Source organism: Pseudorasbora parva, chromosome 25 (assembly GCF_024679245.1).
Source record: "Pseudorasbora parva isolate DD20220531a chromosome 25, ASM2467924v1, whole genome shotgun sequence".
In the NCBI taxonomy this organism is placed as follows: Eukaryota; Metazoa; Chordata; class Actinopteri; order Cypriniformes; family Gobionidae; genus Pseudorasbora; species Pseudorasbora parva.
The window spans coordinates 7198907-7214879 of record NC_090196.1 but is presented as its reverse complement, the minus strand read 5'-3'; the positions used below and the strand labels follow the sequence as shown (position 1 = coordinate 7214879).

At 37.6% G+C, this 15973-nt stretch overlaps 1 protein-coding gene across 1 annotated transcript in view; it reads right to left on the bottom strand.

The window, feature by feature from the left end:
• The window catches only part of LOC137065297 (NACHT, LRR and PYD domains-containing protein 14-like), a 40027-nt gene extending 29007 nt beyond the window's left edge, over nucleotides 1–11020 (bottom strand). Inside the window, exons 1-2 of the mRNA XM_067436903.1 lie at nucleotides 10921–11020; nucleotides 82–1769 (exon numbers count right to left, since the gene is read on the bottom strand). Coding sequence (XP_067293004.1) covers nucleotides 82–1769; nucleotides 10921–11020 — 1788 coding nt within the window. The remainder of the gene's footprint in view (nucleotides 1–81; nucleotides 1770–10920) is intronic.
• Between the last annotated feature and the right edge of the window lie 4953 nt (nucleotides 11021–15973).

Below are 15973 nucleotides of genomic sequence, written 5' to 3'. Positions count from 1 at the left end.
AGGAAACATTTAAAGATAATTAACAATCAAAAGATTACTCACTCACAATTTTTTTCTTTAGCTGATAAATGAGCATCATACCTTTGTGACAACTTTAGTGACATCACTGTATACGGTGTAGTTGAGTTTCCCCAGCGCTGCGCATTTGATCTCATACTCATTATCTTCTCTCAGATCACTCAGAGTAACTGTGAGTTCATCCTTCATCACAGGGTTAGATGTCCAGATCATGTTCTTCTTTAGTTTATAAAGTATTCTGAGCTCCACTGTAGCAGGACATGATGGAGGAACCTTCAGAACCACACTATTTTTGACCTCTTCAGTGATTTGACAGGCTGGTTTGGATGGAGGAATAAAGCAAACAGCTTCGTCACATTCACTTTCATACAGCAGAACGCAGGAACCAGGATTATTCTTAATTTCCTTTGAGGACACAATGAACTTGGCTGGTTTACGGTCTTTTGAATCAATCAAGTTCTTAAATATCTTCAAGTTGTTCCTCATAATCTTTTGGACCTCAGGAGTGAGCCAAGACTTTTGCTCTGAATCAAGGCTGTTCTCATTTTTTACTTTTGTTGAAGGATTCAAATGGGCCTTTTGTTGTAGAAGCAGCATGTCTGAACAGTTCATTGATGTGAATGTGTAACAGACCAGATTTCCAACCTGCAGATCCATCAAGACCAGTTCTATGTTGCCTCCTACCTGACAACCAGCCTCCTTTAGCTGTCTGAGGACTGATTTAATGATGTCAGACTCTCTTTCTCTCTCTTTCAGCCATTCTGCCAGGTCTCGTCCACTGAATGGAGAATCATCATGAGATTGTAGAAGATCATTCAGTTCAGTTTCCTTCATCAAGTCTCCACGAATGTTTGGTAGCAGAGAGCCGAGTTTCTCCACAAGTCGCAGTTTGTACTTGTAGCAGTTTTGCTTCATTTGCAGGATTTTATCATGAAACGCAGTAAAAGTCGAGGCAGGCAAATCTTTCAGAAGGTCATTGCATTTCATCGCGGTTGTATTTAAACTCTCAATCACCGATTCGGTTTCTAGGATTATATCCACGCTGATGTCTTTATGAAGTTTTGAAGCTCTTGTGTGAAGTTTGTCCAGAGGATAAAGCCAAACTCTCAGAGGAACTGCCAACTCTTTCTTTTCTGCCAGCAGTTTTGGAAGGCCAGTGAAAACCTTCAAAGCTTCTTCAAAAGAAGTCGGGCTAGACGGTAGGTGGAAGTCGCCATAAAACGTGCATGCAAATTTTTGGACTGCGTTCTTCTGAGTGTAATCCATCTTCAGATTGAGGTTTGTATCTCCTGAAATGCATTTGATCTTCTCAAATAACACCGTTGCTTCTTCTTCTACTGTCCTTATTTCCCCATCTGATGAAACTTCTCTATCAAACACAAAGCAGGCGTCTGCTCCATACAGCACTGCTGTCACCACGTGTGTAGCCGTGTCCTTTTCAAACACCTCATGATGAGCTATATTTACAGATGCTAAGTGATTCATGGTCAGTTCTTCAAACTTCCTGGTTAAATGATAATTTACTGTAAATCTCTGCTGTTTGAAAGACTTCTTGGTGTCTTTGAGATATTTGGCTGCTCCAGTAACATTGATGAGTCCACCTAAAACACTCAGTTTCAGAGAGCCATCAATGTTCATTATATTGAATTTGTCCTCAATAGAGTCTGAAGCAGTGACTTTGAAATCAGTGTTGATTTTGGGATGGACTTGAAGACTCTGCTGTAGCTTTTCTGGATCCCACAGTGTGATTCCTGCAATAGGGAAACACACTAAACTTAACAGTTTTATTTATATCTATATTCTGAGGTGTTTTACTGAACTGTTTCTTCATATATAAATCACAATGGTTTATATAACATTTAAAGGACAACTCCGAAAAAAATGAACCTAGGGGTAATTAACACATGGTTACCGAGTAGATCGTTCTCTGGGATGCGTTTTCATGAAATTCAAATATAAAGAGTTTTATCTCTAAAAACAGATTAGCTTATAATGCTAGTTTATGGGGCATAGAATAAGTAAAATTAAAATCGCTAAGTTAATACCACTAACAAGGCTCAAAATAGCCTCACACTAACATGGTAGCATAATGAGGGTCCCTACATGCAAACTGAAGCATTGAGAACTTTGTAAGTGTCCAAACTGTTTAATAAGAAGATACTTCTTACAGTACATTACGCTTATACAGACAGCAGCCATCTTGAAAAAGTCGAGCCACGAACGCTGTACTAAGTAATGAAATGTAACTTGAAATGGGCCACCTTCTTCCCTTGCTAAGCTAATCTGTTTTTAGAGATAAAACTCTTTATATTCGGTTTTCATGAAAACGCATCCCAGAGAACGATCTACTCGGTAACCATGTGTTAATAACCCCTAGGCTCATTTTTCACCGGAGTTGTCCTTTAATTTGTTGTCCTTCAATTCACATGGTGAATTTTTTTTCAGTCAGTTACACACAGTATTTTCTGAATTATGAAGTGATAAACAGCGACATTATCTTACTTGACTTACACTGATTTTATGCTATGGTAAAACATCTGTTTGACCAGTTGTGAAGTAGGCCTGTGTGTGGCAAACACGTCAATAACTTTAAACAACCTCTGACAATGACGTCATTGGAATGCATGCTTGTGAGAGATTATAAATAGATGTTAAAATGTGCATTTTCAGATTACTCTGCCTGAAGAGAAGTCCTGAATATGTACCCCAGTCTTGTTATTGAATTCACATAGAAGGAACTCACAAAAGGTGAGTAGAAATTTAAGAAACCAAAGCCTCCATCGTTGAATCCCACAGTGAAGTTACTTTGAATAGACAAGTGCAATTGCTGAATAACTTCTTTTGCTGTACCTTAACCTACCCATTCTTAACATAATTACAACAAGACCTACAACAGAAGAAGTTATGAAAATTGAGGATTAATTGGATTACAAAGATAACTATCCCTGGCTTAACAGTAACCGCACATTCACCAGACCCTCACGTAAGGTCAGGTTCGAAGATGAGATTCCATTCACCAGACTGATCTCAGGAAATGGCGTATGTATGACACGCCAATTCGTATGCCAATTTTGGCGTGCTATAAAGACGCATAATCGCTTTTTAACAACGGCGTTTCTTTCTACCCCCCTTACACTGCCCCTACCCATCACACACACACAGCCCCTAAACCTACCCATCACAAGAGACTAGGGCTGGGACAACGCGTCGACGTCATCGATGACGTCGACGCAAAAAATTTGTCGACGCAAAATATGTGCGTCGATTCGTCAGACTCAAAATAAAGATGGCGGCGCCCAAGAGTAGTAGCAACCATAGATGTACATAATAAAGAATATTATGTAATTAAGTATATTATTTATTATGTATATCTATGGTAGCAACACAAGTGGCTCCTCAGACTTTCAGAAGTGCAAGGCTTGCGGGTTGGCCAGTCTAAATGGACTGCATTTATATGGACTGCATTTATATAGCGCTTTTATCCAAAGCGCTTTACATTTTTGCCTCACATTCACCCATTCATACACCGACGGCGATGTCAGCCATGTAAGGCGCCATCCAGCTCGTCGGGAGCAGCTGGGGTTAGGTGTCTTGCTCATGGACACCTCGACACTTGGTCAGGTGGAACCGGGGATTGAACCACCAACCTTCTGGTTTGTAGACAACCTACATGAACCACTGAGCCACTGCCGCCCTGAGTCTATGGGGTTGGCGCGCGGTGCGCAGGGAGCATCACAGGCTGCGCGCACGCGTTTTGTTGTCACGGCTACATAAACAAATTTCTGCACACAGGAAGACAGATGTTTTGGTAATATTTGATGTATTTTAATCACAAAAACAAACGTTTGCATCAAGTGAAAGCATCGGACACATTGGCTACGTTACCTACATAATAAGCTGTTTTAAATTTAAAATGTTCAATGTCTAATCGCGCTGATGTGACCAAGAGTATCCATCCTCTAAGTGAGCAGTTTCATCCCAGGACTATTCCGGTTTTAAACGGAATATTGGCGCCCATAATGCACTCTACATGTAACTGTTTTCACTGTCATGCCGCGGATGCGCGTGGCGTTTCTGTTGCGGGTCAGCCACGGGGCTGCGTGGCGTTTTCTCTGCCTTTGCACAGAAGCGTGTCTGACGCGGCACTGCTGCTGCTATTGATGCGGAGGGAAGCCCTATTCCTAATGTTAAACATAAATAGCCTACTGATACAGCAAAGAAAACGTCGGGAGTAGCCACATATCTGGCATTGACGGCAAAATAGGCTACAGAATATTTCGTTCTGTATTGACAGTTGCAATATTTCAAAATCGATAATTGACGTTTTTTATTATTACAATTAGGCCTATATCTGCATTTATGTAAACCTACAGACTTTCAAACATGAAAATGTTATTTAATAATATGTATTCGTGTCAAAATGATATATAATCATCTTTTCCTGTTCTATTTTGCCTGGAGACGCTCCCAACACGCGTGAAAAATAGGCGCTCTTCTATTTCCAGCATGCACGTGTTTTCCGCGCGTCACAGGCAAACTCCAACCTGTTAACATGAGCCGAAACAAAAACGGACACGCCACGCAGCCGAGACGCTCACGCTTGCAGTGTGTCCCCGGATTTGATTAACCAACTTGTTGATATTTAATCGATGGGCATAGCCTGTAGGCTGAGTTGCATACATAGAAAAATCGTATAATATGTTTCTTTGTTGTAGGTTTATACTTGTGTGTGTGTGTGTGTGTGTGTAGCCTACTTTATGTTTTCAAGGTTTTATTGAATGCATTGCTCTTGTATAGTCTTCCTTTGGAATTTTAAGAGCAATAAACATATATTGCAATGTTAAGGAATTTGTTTTTTCATTCAGATAATTAAATCAACATGTATAAATTGCTATTAGGCAATTAATGGGGAGATAATCGGTAATCGAATCGAATCGTAACCGAATCGAACAGGAAAAATTAATCGTTAGATTAATCGATGCATCGAAAAAATAATCGCAAGATTAATCGTTTAAAAAATAATCGTTTATCCCAGCCCTACAAGAGACAGTCTGCATTTTTACATTTTAAAAAAATCTATAATTTAGTATGTTTATAAATCCATTTACCTTGAGGACACACATATTCAGACACATTTTGAACGCGTAACTCAAACTCTTCCCTTAACCTACCCATTTGTGGATTATAAAAAACAGGATAACAGGCAGATACGACTGCAGGCACAATTTATTCAGAAAGTACAAATACTCCAAGTGTTTCAAGGCCAAACAATTGATTTGTGTGAAGAAAATCCCCAAAAGCGATCAGAACGTTGAGTCCATCCGCCAAAGATTAATACGAAATTTCAAATATTGCCGCCGGAAGAACCGTCACGTCAACTTTGACAGCATTGGCTGTCGTATGTCTCGTGACCAATTGAGTCATTACATCAGCTTTGATTGTAAAATGCCATTGGCTCTCGTGTGTCTCGTGACCGATCACATCACTCTCATCATTGCCGTCTCGCGTATCATTTGAATCAGAAATATTAACAAGTGCGTGTGTGTTCTGTTCACGAAGGGGCGCGATCATCATTTCAACGACTAAAACATTAATATCAACTCTGTTCTTCACATGAAGATATCGTATGACTTCAGAAGACTTGGAATGCAACATGAGTTAATACTTTTATACTGTTTTTTGGTCCGTTTTTGCAATAAATACATGCGACTGTACATTTTTGCCTGTTATGTGGTTTATATTGTTGAGAGTGGGTAGGTGTAGGGTAGGAGTGGAGTTAGTTGCTCCAAAATATAAAATTAGGCTTTAAATATTAATTCTGTCAGATAAGGTTGGCGGAATCACACGGCGTAGACATACGAGATGATGGTTCGTTTAGGCGTAGACATACACGCCGATAGCTCAAAATGTGTATAGATAACACGGCACTTGCCTTTAGAAAGTGGCGTGTATGTTTATGCAAAGTCATGATGTCATGTCTGCAACGACACAAAAATAAAAATAAAAAAAATCATTGAAGAATGTCACGTCAATACCAACGTAGTAGAAGACCACTCGACGGGGGAAGCGTGGGGGTAAGAGGAAATGCTCGACAACCAGTTCGGAAGAGATGAATCCACCTAAAGACAATCTGATCTTCAATCTTACAGGTCAAGAATTGCATCCACAAGAACCAAGTCTGCTTAATAACTAAGGGCTTCATTTTATTCCATATAAAGCAAACCCAGACCCTTTTGTTACCAAGATTGAACTTGGTGAAAGTTTTCACCACTAAGAATTAAATGCTTCTATAAAGATGCTCCAGTAGATCAAAAAAAGAAAAAAACGTGTGGGTAATATCAGAGCTAAATTCAAACCTACCTTTTGGCCATTTGTATCTAATCCCTCTATTGATACACATTGTAGGCTATTGGACAGGGTTGCGACTAATTTATTTGATCAGTCATCGTGATCTCAGCACAAAATATCCAATTTGACGTTTCTGAAAAAGAGGCTCTTGATAAACTGTGTAGAAATAAAGATATTGTAATCAACCTGCAGATAAAGGAGGTGAATCGGTGATCCTTCCTCGAGCTCTATATTCAGGAGGCTCTTCGTCAATTAGAAAATACCAGCTATTATAAAGACTTACCATCATAAGATCAAATGGCCCAGTTTCAGAGGGAGCGTGAGATGTTTCTTCAAAAAGCACATGCTCATCTATTGATCTCTGATAAAGAGATGCAATACTTGTTCAATCGTTCTCCAAGTAGGCCAGTGTTCTACGTCCTACCCAAGAAACATAAAAGCTTGATCAATCCCCCAGGATGGCCTATAGTAGACGGTAACAATAGTTTGACTGAACCACTCTCAAATTTAGTTTATATTGTTCTAAGACTGTTACATCTCTTATAGTTATCTGAGAGACAGCAGATTTCCTCAAATGTCTATCAATACCTTGTAAGGTACATACTTGTTATTTTGTTATTTTTGTTACTATACTTCTGAATAGTCTTCACTTCTGAATTGTTGGAAATTCAGAAGTGAAGACCAGGAGAACTTGGATTTATCTTTCAAGTAGGCGTTACTCTTTATTGAAAAACACGTGCTGTCGGTAGCTGCAGTCAACCAAGCCTATTTCAAAACAGTATTGTAATTTATCTACGTTTCAGGGGGCAGGATTTACACAAAGGAGGAAACAATCTAAACAAAGGAACGCAATATAGGTAAAAGGACCCACCCCAGTCCTAATCCTATCAGCATAACAGTGCCATTCAAATGGATAGATACACATCTAATCACTCTGACAGTATTGCTCATACCTTCACATTATTAGAGACAAAATAACAACTGTGCTCTGAGCTTGTCATGCTAAATGATCAGGAAGTGCATAAAGTCAAAAGACTGTCTCAAACACATGGGCTGATTATCTTGATCTATAGAATGTAGTCAATCTGTACCTCAAACTGTAAAACACTATGTACATATTGTTTTCAGTTTGTACACTTTTACATTGGAACCTTGATATAACAATTTATTAGTGCTGGGCAACGATTAAAATGTTTAATCGCGATTAATCGCATGATTTTCTGTGACAATTCAATAATGAATACAAAAGTGCTGCTAAATTAACAAAAGTGCAATAACATATGGTTTGCAAACACTAAACAAATAAGGTGCTTTTTACAGCAGTTAAAAGTTAGTAACAGTTACAATATTTCTTGTAAATATCAACTTAAACGTTAATTTAATCAAAATAAATTAAATTTATTAGATTATATAGATTCTGTAGCAATATTCTCAGTAGTGTTCTGTCAGCTTTTACATAGGCCTACTTAAAATCTGCATATTTGTGATATTCACCCCAGGGCGTTATTTAATTTTATAAAGGCCATTTTTAAAAATTTTATTAAATGTATGCATAAATGTTAAATTCTTACATTTGATTAATAAATTCAGTTATAATTAGGGCTGTCAAAGTTAATGCAAATTCATTTTAACGGCGCAATTTATTAACGCACGTTAACGCAGCGTGTATTTTCTGTTTGATCCGTAGTTGGAGAAATCGGGATTAGCCATAGACGTAAAGGATACAGCAGCAAACATTAATAGGGAAAGAAAATGGTTATCATTAATATTCTAAACCAAAAGTGCAGTTATTGCCTATAAGCTACCATATTTTCTGTTTAACCATAGACACCAGGTCGAAAGAAAAGTCAGTTTACATTGAGCATCTCTGCAGTCCGAGCGCGGTGCGCGAATGCACTGAAGCTCACTCTCGCTCATGTCAAATCATTGACACAGCACCACTTACATTACATGTGTTATATTGAACTATCGGCTAAAACGAATGCACAGGTGACTCTTCTGAACAAGAGCGCTCCCGAGTCAGTGTTCTTCACACTGTTCACATGAATCGAGGCATAGTTCAGCGCGCACACCCAAATTGCCGGCAGTTCAATAGAGAGCGCGCCTCTCTTAAAGTGGCCACACTATATTCCTACTGGTGGAATATGGACCTCCTCCTCCAGGTATGGTGTGGTACTGGTGCGCTCTCAGGTCCGCATGACAGCTTTCACATTACCAGTTTTTCATACGAACTGTGCCCTGTTCTGAACTAAACAGCCAATAATACTACCTTTATTTATATTCTTAAAATGAGAGAAATCACTGCTTATTCTGAATTTTTAAGCTAGTCTTAAGAGACATGAACAAGTTCTTTGATAAACATCTATGACCTTTGATACATGTCTAGTTTTCATGCTGTTTAATTGATTATTATTTAATAAGTATTATATGGTTTCACTAATAATAAACGTGCATTTGCATAAAGCATGCATATTTGTCCCATGTTGATTAGAGTATTAAAAACTTAATTCAAACTTAATTTAAGATACATTCACAACAAATAAAAATCTGCGATTAATCGCGAGTTAACTCATGACAATCATGTGATTAAAATTTTTAATTGCTTGACAGCCCTAGTTATAATATTAAAGACACTATAGGCTGTTCCCAATCAAATTAAATAATTTAAACTGCAAAAAATACATCTGCAGTAGATAATGTTATAAGATTGATGTTCTAAATAAAACATGCAATCATACTTTTAAACATAACCGCCAATAGGGGGCAGCAAGTGATCGTCTTCATAAGCGAGTCATTGAGTCGTTCACTGAAATGATTCATTCAAAACGCTGAATCATTTAGTAACAAAACACCACCCCGAGTGTTGCTTTCTTTTGGAACTATTTTTGTCGGTGAAATTGAACAAAAAAGGTAGTTTGTGAAGACGCTGTATTCACTTATTTCCGCTCAGTTCCATGTGGAATAAAATTACATCCTTTATTTTGATGTAAAAAGCAAGACAGAAAACCATTTTAACTATAATGCGGGTCTAATTTAAATAATAAATAGGATATTATTTTCCTGTTATTAATTCAATATGCATTTATTCTTATTACGACGTTTTCATTACGAAAACTCATTACATTGAAGTGGACAATAAAACCAAATTTGTTGTGGAAAAAGATGGGGAGAAATGTGGCCACAAAATCAAAGGAAAAAACACCACAAACCTTAAATGTTTGTATCCATGTTATTTTAATACATGTGCGTATACTTCTAACATGCTTGGTTGGTAAAACATATGTTGTAAATTCAAATCAGACCATCTTCTGTGTCTGGAATGGATGTATTCTTGAGCTTATAAAGTTATCAACAATATAATAAGATTATTCCCTATTTGAATTGGGTTTGGCTAAAAGAAGATTTTCGTTTTGTCAATACTACTAGGTACTTATACTATATTGACTGGCTTAAAAAGAATTGCATTACTAAAAAGAGACTAAAATACAATTTCCGTCAACTAAAAATAGACGAAAATAGTAATGGATAATTCTGACTAAAAGAAGGCTAAAAAGCTCAGACTTTTATTCAACTAAAACTGTGACTAACCCACATCAAGATGTTTGGTCTGGAAACTCACCATTGACAGCTCAATCCGAGGGGCGGATAAACGGTTGTCTTTCAAACTCCCTCTGCACGCGATAGGATAGGGCTACACCAACCGGAGCAATGAAGGTGAAGCAGAGCTTGTTGATAGATTAAACATTCGCCGTATCCGGTCGGCTAAACTCCGAACACATCTTGCCTTTTTAAGAATGACTTCAGTGCCGTTCTTTGTTCTTTTCTCAGAGTCAGAGAAAAGTTTAACTCCAAGTCTTCCAGAGTCGCGGTCAAAGCTGATTCGAAAGACCGCCGTTCGCCAGTTTCTGTGTTTACTAGAAGCACGCAAACGCAACTCGGCCGTCGTCATTATGGCCCCGCCCGCCGACTCTATACACGATGTGATTGGCCCGACAAGAGTTTGGGGAATACAGCTCAGAAGGGTATTGAGAGTTGCTAGAGGACACTCGCGGGCAGATTAAATTTGCTGCCGCTAGGGTGCGTCTAGATTTTTAGGGTAACTAAAACTAATACAAACTAAAATGACAGCTTGACACAAACACTAGACTAAAATTAAAACAAGCCGCCAAAAACAACCCTTCGTCAGACAGAGTTATGGGATGCACAGAGATAAAAAGGGTATGCGTCTGCCAGGAAAGCCTCAAAAATACTTGCACACAAATCCAAGGCAGTTCACACACAAATGATAATTTGCACATTCTAGGATGAACTTGTAAATTTTAAACATTTAAGAGTGTTTGTGCACAGTTGTAAATATATAAGTTATATTTTGCATTTGTAAAATGTATTGTATGAATATATTTTTATTTTGCGCACGTGAATTGTTTTTTGTGCACATGAATTTGGTCTCATGCATGCTTGTGAAATTGGCTACACATGTGCATTGTGTTTTTGCATGAATTAATAATGAGACTATTCTGGCTCCATATTAAGCAAGTTGTTGAGTGCATGTACCTGGTATGAGAGCATCTGTCCTGCAGTCATACAGCATCCCAAGCTGGAAGGGTCTCCCTAGAGCCGCTTTTTCAATCACATTGACTCCCACTGCAGCCATACTAAACACACACAAACACACCAGTTACGGACCCTGAACATTTTTACTCTGAACCCTAAACACACTCTGACTGAACATGTATCTCACTGACTGTAAGTATAAACCAGGCTTATGCACCTTACAGAATAGAAATTAAAATGATTTCTATTTTTTAATTGCTAAATTAGAATTGAGGTGCCAAACACACTCAGAAACAAATGTGCAAAAAATGTACAACTGCTCTTCACTGGGACAGTACTTTTAAAAGAGCATATTTGTACCTTATTTACCCCAAAAAGTTGCATATTAGTACTTAAGGTACATATTGCTACTCTAAGGTACTAATATGCACCTTTTAGAAGTAAAAAAGGTACAAAGAGGACCTCAGTTTTTCAAGTTTGAACTTAAGGAAGCAGAAATCGGAGTGAACTTAAAAATCATAAAACTGAAATGTATAAAACATAGAAATATATCAAGACAAACTTTGAACAAAGGAATGATAAAGTACACAGCAGTCTAAGTAAATGTTAAAGTTTGATGGTTATATAGACCTTACAGACAGAACTCAGTGACTATATAAAATATGTTTCTCTACATTTGAAAAGATATTTCCCATGCATTAACTATTACTTTTCTTTGGTGTGGCCATTGCGATTAAAATTCAGTGTGGTGTGGCAAGCAGCGGGGCGGGGGGACGGCGAGAGCGGGCCGGTGACGAGTGGTAATGAGTACCAGCTGCGTGACGCACCGGTCTCGTCTCGTGGCCGAGTGACGGTGTCATGACAAATCCTGTCCCCCTGTGAAATCGTGTCCGCAAGGACCCCAAGAGCGATTCTATTGGCTGAAAGAAATTTTAATAGGTAATCTGTTCAGAGCCTGATTACAATTCTTACACAATCACGTTTTGATTTTTGCTGTTTAAATTGTGTTAAAATAGTCTTTAATGTCTTACAAAGCATATGTTTTATATATTAGTAGTATATAACTGAAGCTATAAGTGCTTATGTAAGTATATAATTCAGAACATGTTTTTGCTCCCATTATAGCAATCAATTAAATATTTTAAATAAATGTTTTGCGTGTGTACTTAGTGTGGCAACGATTTCATAGTTTATTAGTTTATTATTTAGTTATTTTTAAACAATTAATTGTCCAGAACCATGTATAACAACTTTTGATCAGGCATTTAAAACCGCTACCAGCGGACACGATTTCACAGGGGGACAGGATTTGTCATGACAACGGGAGCATAAAAGGAGAAGCCGAGGCAGCGGAGGACGAGAGAGGACCAGGCCTGGAGTTTATGTTGAGTTTTGTTTTAGGTGTTATTGTGTGTTTGTGGGCAGTCGTCCGTGAGGGTCTGCCCGCGGTTTTACTTTCGTTTTGTTTATTTATTTGTATATATTTTGATACATTTTACAAAATAATTAAAATAGAACAGTCTATGATCCTATTCTTGGACTGTAATACTGGATCTGATATTGAGAACACATTAAAGGTAATTATTCGTCTTTGGAAGTTTCATAATCATAAAGCTAAAGTAATGTCTATCACTCACACCCCAACAGTATGAAGCTGCAGACTCTCATCCAAGGGGGTAATCTAGCACTCGGAAAGCGTTCCACCCATAGGGGCTGCCATTGCTAACCAAGCCATCACCTGCTGTTAGCATCCCATTGACTTCCATTCATTTTTGAGTCACTTTGACAGTGAATAACTTTACATCTGAGACGTTTAAAGACTCCATTTGTCCATTGTTTATTTCTAAAGAAACACGACAATGTATAAAAGGCTCCGTTACCTTGTATCTTACACTATCGCCCCGCAGAAGCTGTTTTTGTAAAAAATAGGCTAACGATTGCGTCATAACCAACGCGACTCTGTCGCACAGTTGAGAAATTACCGTATAGACCTGAGGAGACGCTCGCAGGCAATCTTTTACTGTCTATGAGACAGTCGGGGGGGCGTGGAGACATGTCCTGGAGACTAGTCTGATAAAGTCAAGGGGGAAGAATGGGGAGAAGCCCATAGTGAGCCAAAAGCAACGGGAGAAAATATTTAAACAACGTGATTCAGCTTTCACTTTCCACAACTACTAGAAGACCTACAGCTGTCAGACAGGAGGCTCACGTCACATCTACGTCCTCAAGCTCAGTCTGAGCCTGCGCAGTTCTCTCAGCCATCAGGAAGTGAGTGCCCCTAGGTTGACTTCATTATTTCGCCGTTGACGTCAATGGGAACGCTCGGTCCATTTCTTTTACTGTCTATGCTCTCATCTACAGTCCCGCATTCTCAGACCCCTCGTTTTTTTTAACCAACGCCTCCTGCTGTTCTGAGGATCATATAACACCCTTATTTTAAATAGAATGCAATATTACGGTGTCGTTTCATTTAAAGTTTTCCAAATAAATGTACACAAAATAACGATTTTGCAAACATATTTGCATTCCGAAAAAAATATCATTGTGTTCTCTGGCTAACAAATTACCCAGTAGGCTTTTTTTTTGTTTTTGTTTTTTGAGTGTGGGTAATTGAAAGAAAATGACTGATGGAAGAGTTAAAATTACAGATTGAACTATCATCTGAAAAATATTAGGTGATATTATATTGCTACAATTTATTTTTTATTCTAATTCCAATGTTTCTTTCAGGTCAACCCATGCTAATGGTCTAATTAACTTATACCTTGCTAACATTACTCAACCTGTGTTGTGATATCTAGAATGCAAAGCAAAACTCAAACAAGAATAGACAAATCACCAATTATAATCAAGTCTGTACTTTAACCATCACCTAAACATCATATTGCTGTAAACAGGAAAAAAGAAAGAGTTATGTTAGTCTAGTGACTTTACTTTTCATCTCCATTTGCATAAAGTAAAATAATAACTGTACTGTATATAATACAGTTTACAATTAGTAATACAATTTTTGAATAGCTCAAAGATCTGATAAGTCAAAAACTCAACTGAACTTCACAGATGGTGTGGAGTTCATTTGTAGTTCTCTTTTTCCTCAGGTAAGCCCAAACATGTTTGTCAATTGGATAGTTTCTGTTATTGCCATATAAGCAATGATTTATGATGTTAATTTATTTATTTATATGGACAATACATTATTCATTGCCTATGTGAGATGTAGGCAAACTTATCACCTATGTTTGTATATTGCATTTGCAAAAATATATAATTTATTATTACACATTATTTTTGACCATGGCATTCATCTATTATTTTAGTGACGTCTAGGAATTTGACAGAGTGATTGCCAAGCAAATGAAAAAAGAAAGAACAGTCGCCTACCAGAAAGGAGTTATTATTTTACCTTATGCAATTGAAGATGAAAAGTTAAGTCACTAACACAATTCTTTCTTCCTTTTTTCTTTGCTTTGTCCTGTTTACAGCAAGATTTACAGGTTTTGTAATGTTAAAAGTTATAATATGTTAATTAGCCCATTAGCATGGTCTTTATTCTTTAATTGAATCTCTTCCATCAGTCATTTTCTTTTAATTACCCACAATCAAAAAAGAAAAAAAGAAAAAAATTGGGAATGCAAATATGTTTGCAAAATAGTTATTTTGTGTAAATGTATTTGGAAAACGTTACAATGAAACGACACCGTATTGCATCCTGTTCGGATAAGGGTGTTATATGATCTTCAGAACAGCAGGAGGCGCCATTTAAAAAAAAAAAAACGAGGGGTCTGAGAATGCAGGACTGTAGATGAGAGTGTGCAGCTTAATACTACTCATCACACCTCCTAAGTTTTTTCTGTAAAGATCTTTATATGTATGAAAAATATGTGACTCATTGAACTCCATTAGCTACATAAAAGTGTTAAAACTTCTCTCATATTGAAAAAAGTAATTAGCTAAATGTGTTACCTATGTAAGAACTGTTATGCGTTGGTTGGTTTGGTGTTACATGTCATTGTATATTTTGTTGGAAAATTGAGTAAAAAACAAAAATACAAAAGATTTGTTCTTCTCGCGGGAGTGATTTACTGCGCGCTAGCATCAGTTGTGCACTCGGTTATTCCCGGTTTGTGTCTCTTCTGCTGTTATATCAGCATTACATAACTATTTCAACTCAGATATAAGATTAATCAGATTGGTCTAATGTTAAATAAAACACACAATAACAAAAAAAAACAAAGATGAAAAATTACCTTCAGTAAGAAATTTACCTTTACTATGGTCAAATAACTGTTCAGTGATATCTTCCAAAGATGGCTTAATGTTGTCTCTATAGTGTAGATATGCTAACTATTAAATACAATGAGATTGGTCATCCTGGCATGTGTGTAAAGTTAAACCATGTGCAACCCCGAGTTTGTTTGTGCCCCGCTCTCCCTGCTATAGCCTAAATTGGGACATTGACACATTAATTTCCACTGAATAATCTTTGATCCGGTGTCATTCTGTCTGTAAGGAAAAATTTAATTTTCTCTTACCTGTGTGGTCTCTTCAGCCCTTCCGCATCAGCTAACGGAGAGAAAGTTTTCAGTCCCCATGGAGCTGATGCATCTGCTTTTATCTTCGCCAGTTTCTCCTGGACTACGAGGCGCCGGACTGGACAAAACGCGATTTTGAACAGCCCAACCAATTATAAGAGCTAGGACATTTTTTTTAATATACTCTGATTGTGTTCGTCTGAAAGAAAGATGTCATAAACACCTAATGACTTGAGGGAGAGTAAATCATGGGCATTAATAATATTAATTTTGCGGTGAACTAACCTTTAAGGGCACAGATCGAATTACATCAGTAGCCTACATCGGTTCCAAATTTCGGTACCCGAGAACACATCTGGTGATATGTCTGTGAATAATAAACAGCAAAAAGATATAAACATGAATCATGTGTGTCTCTGTGTGAATTAATGGAGAGGATACAGTTTAATTTACCTCAAACACACACACACACACACACACACACACACACACACACACACACACACACACACACACACACA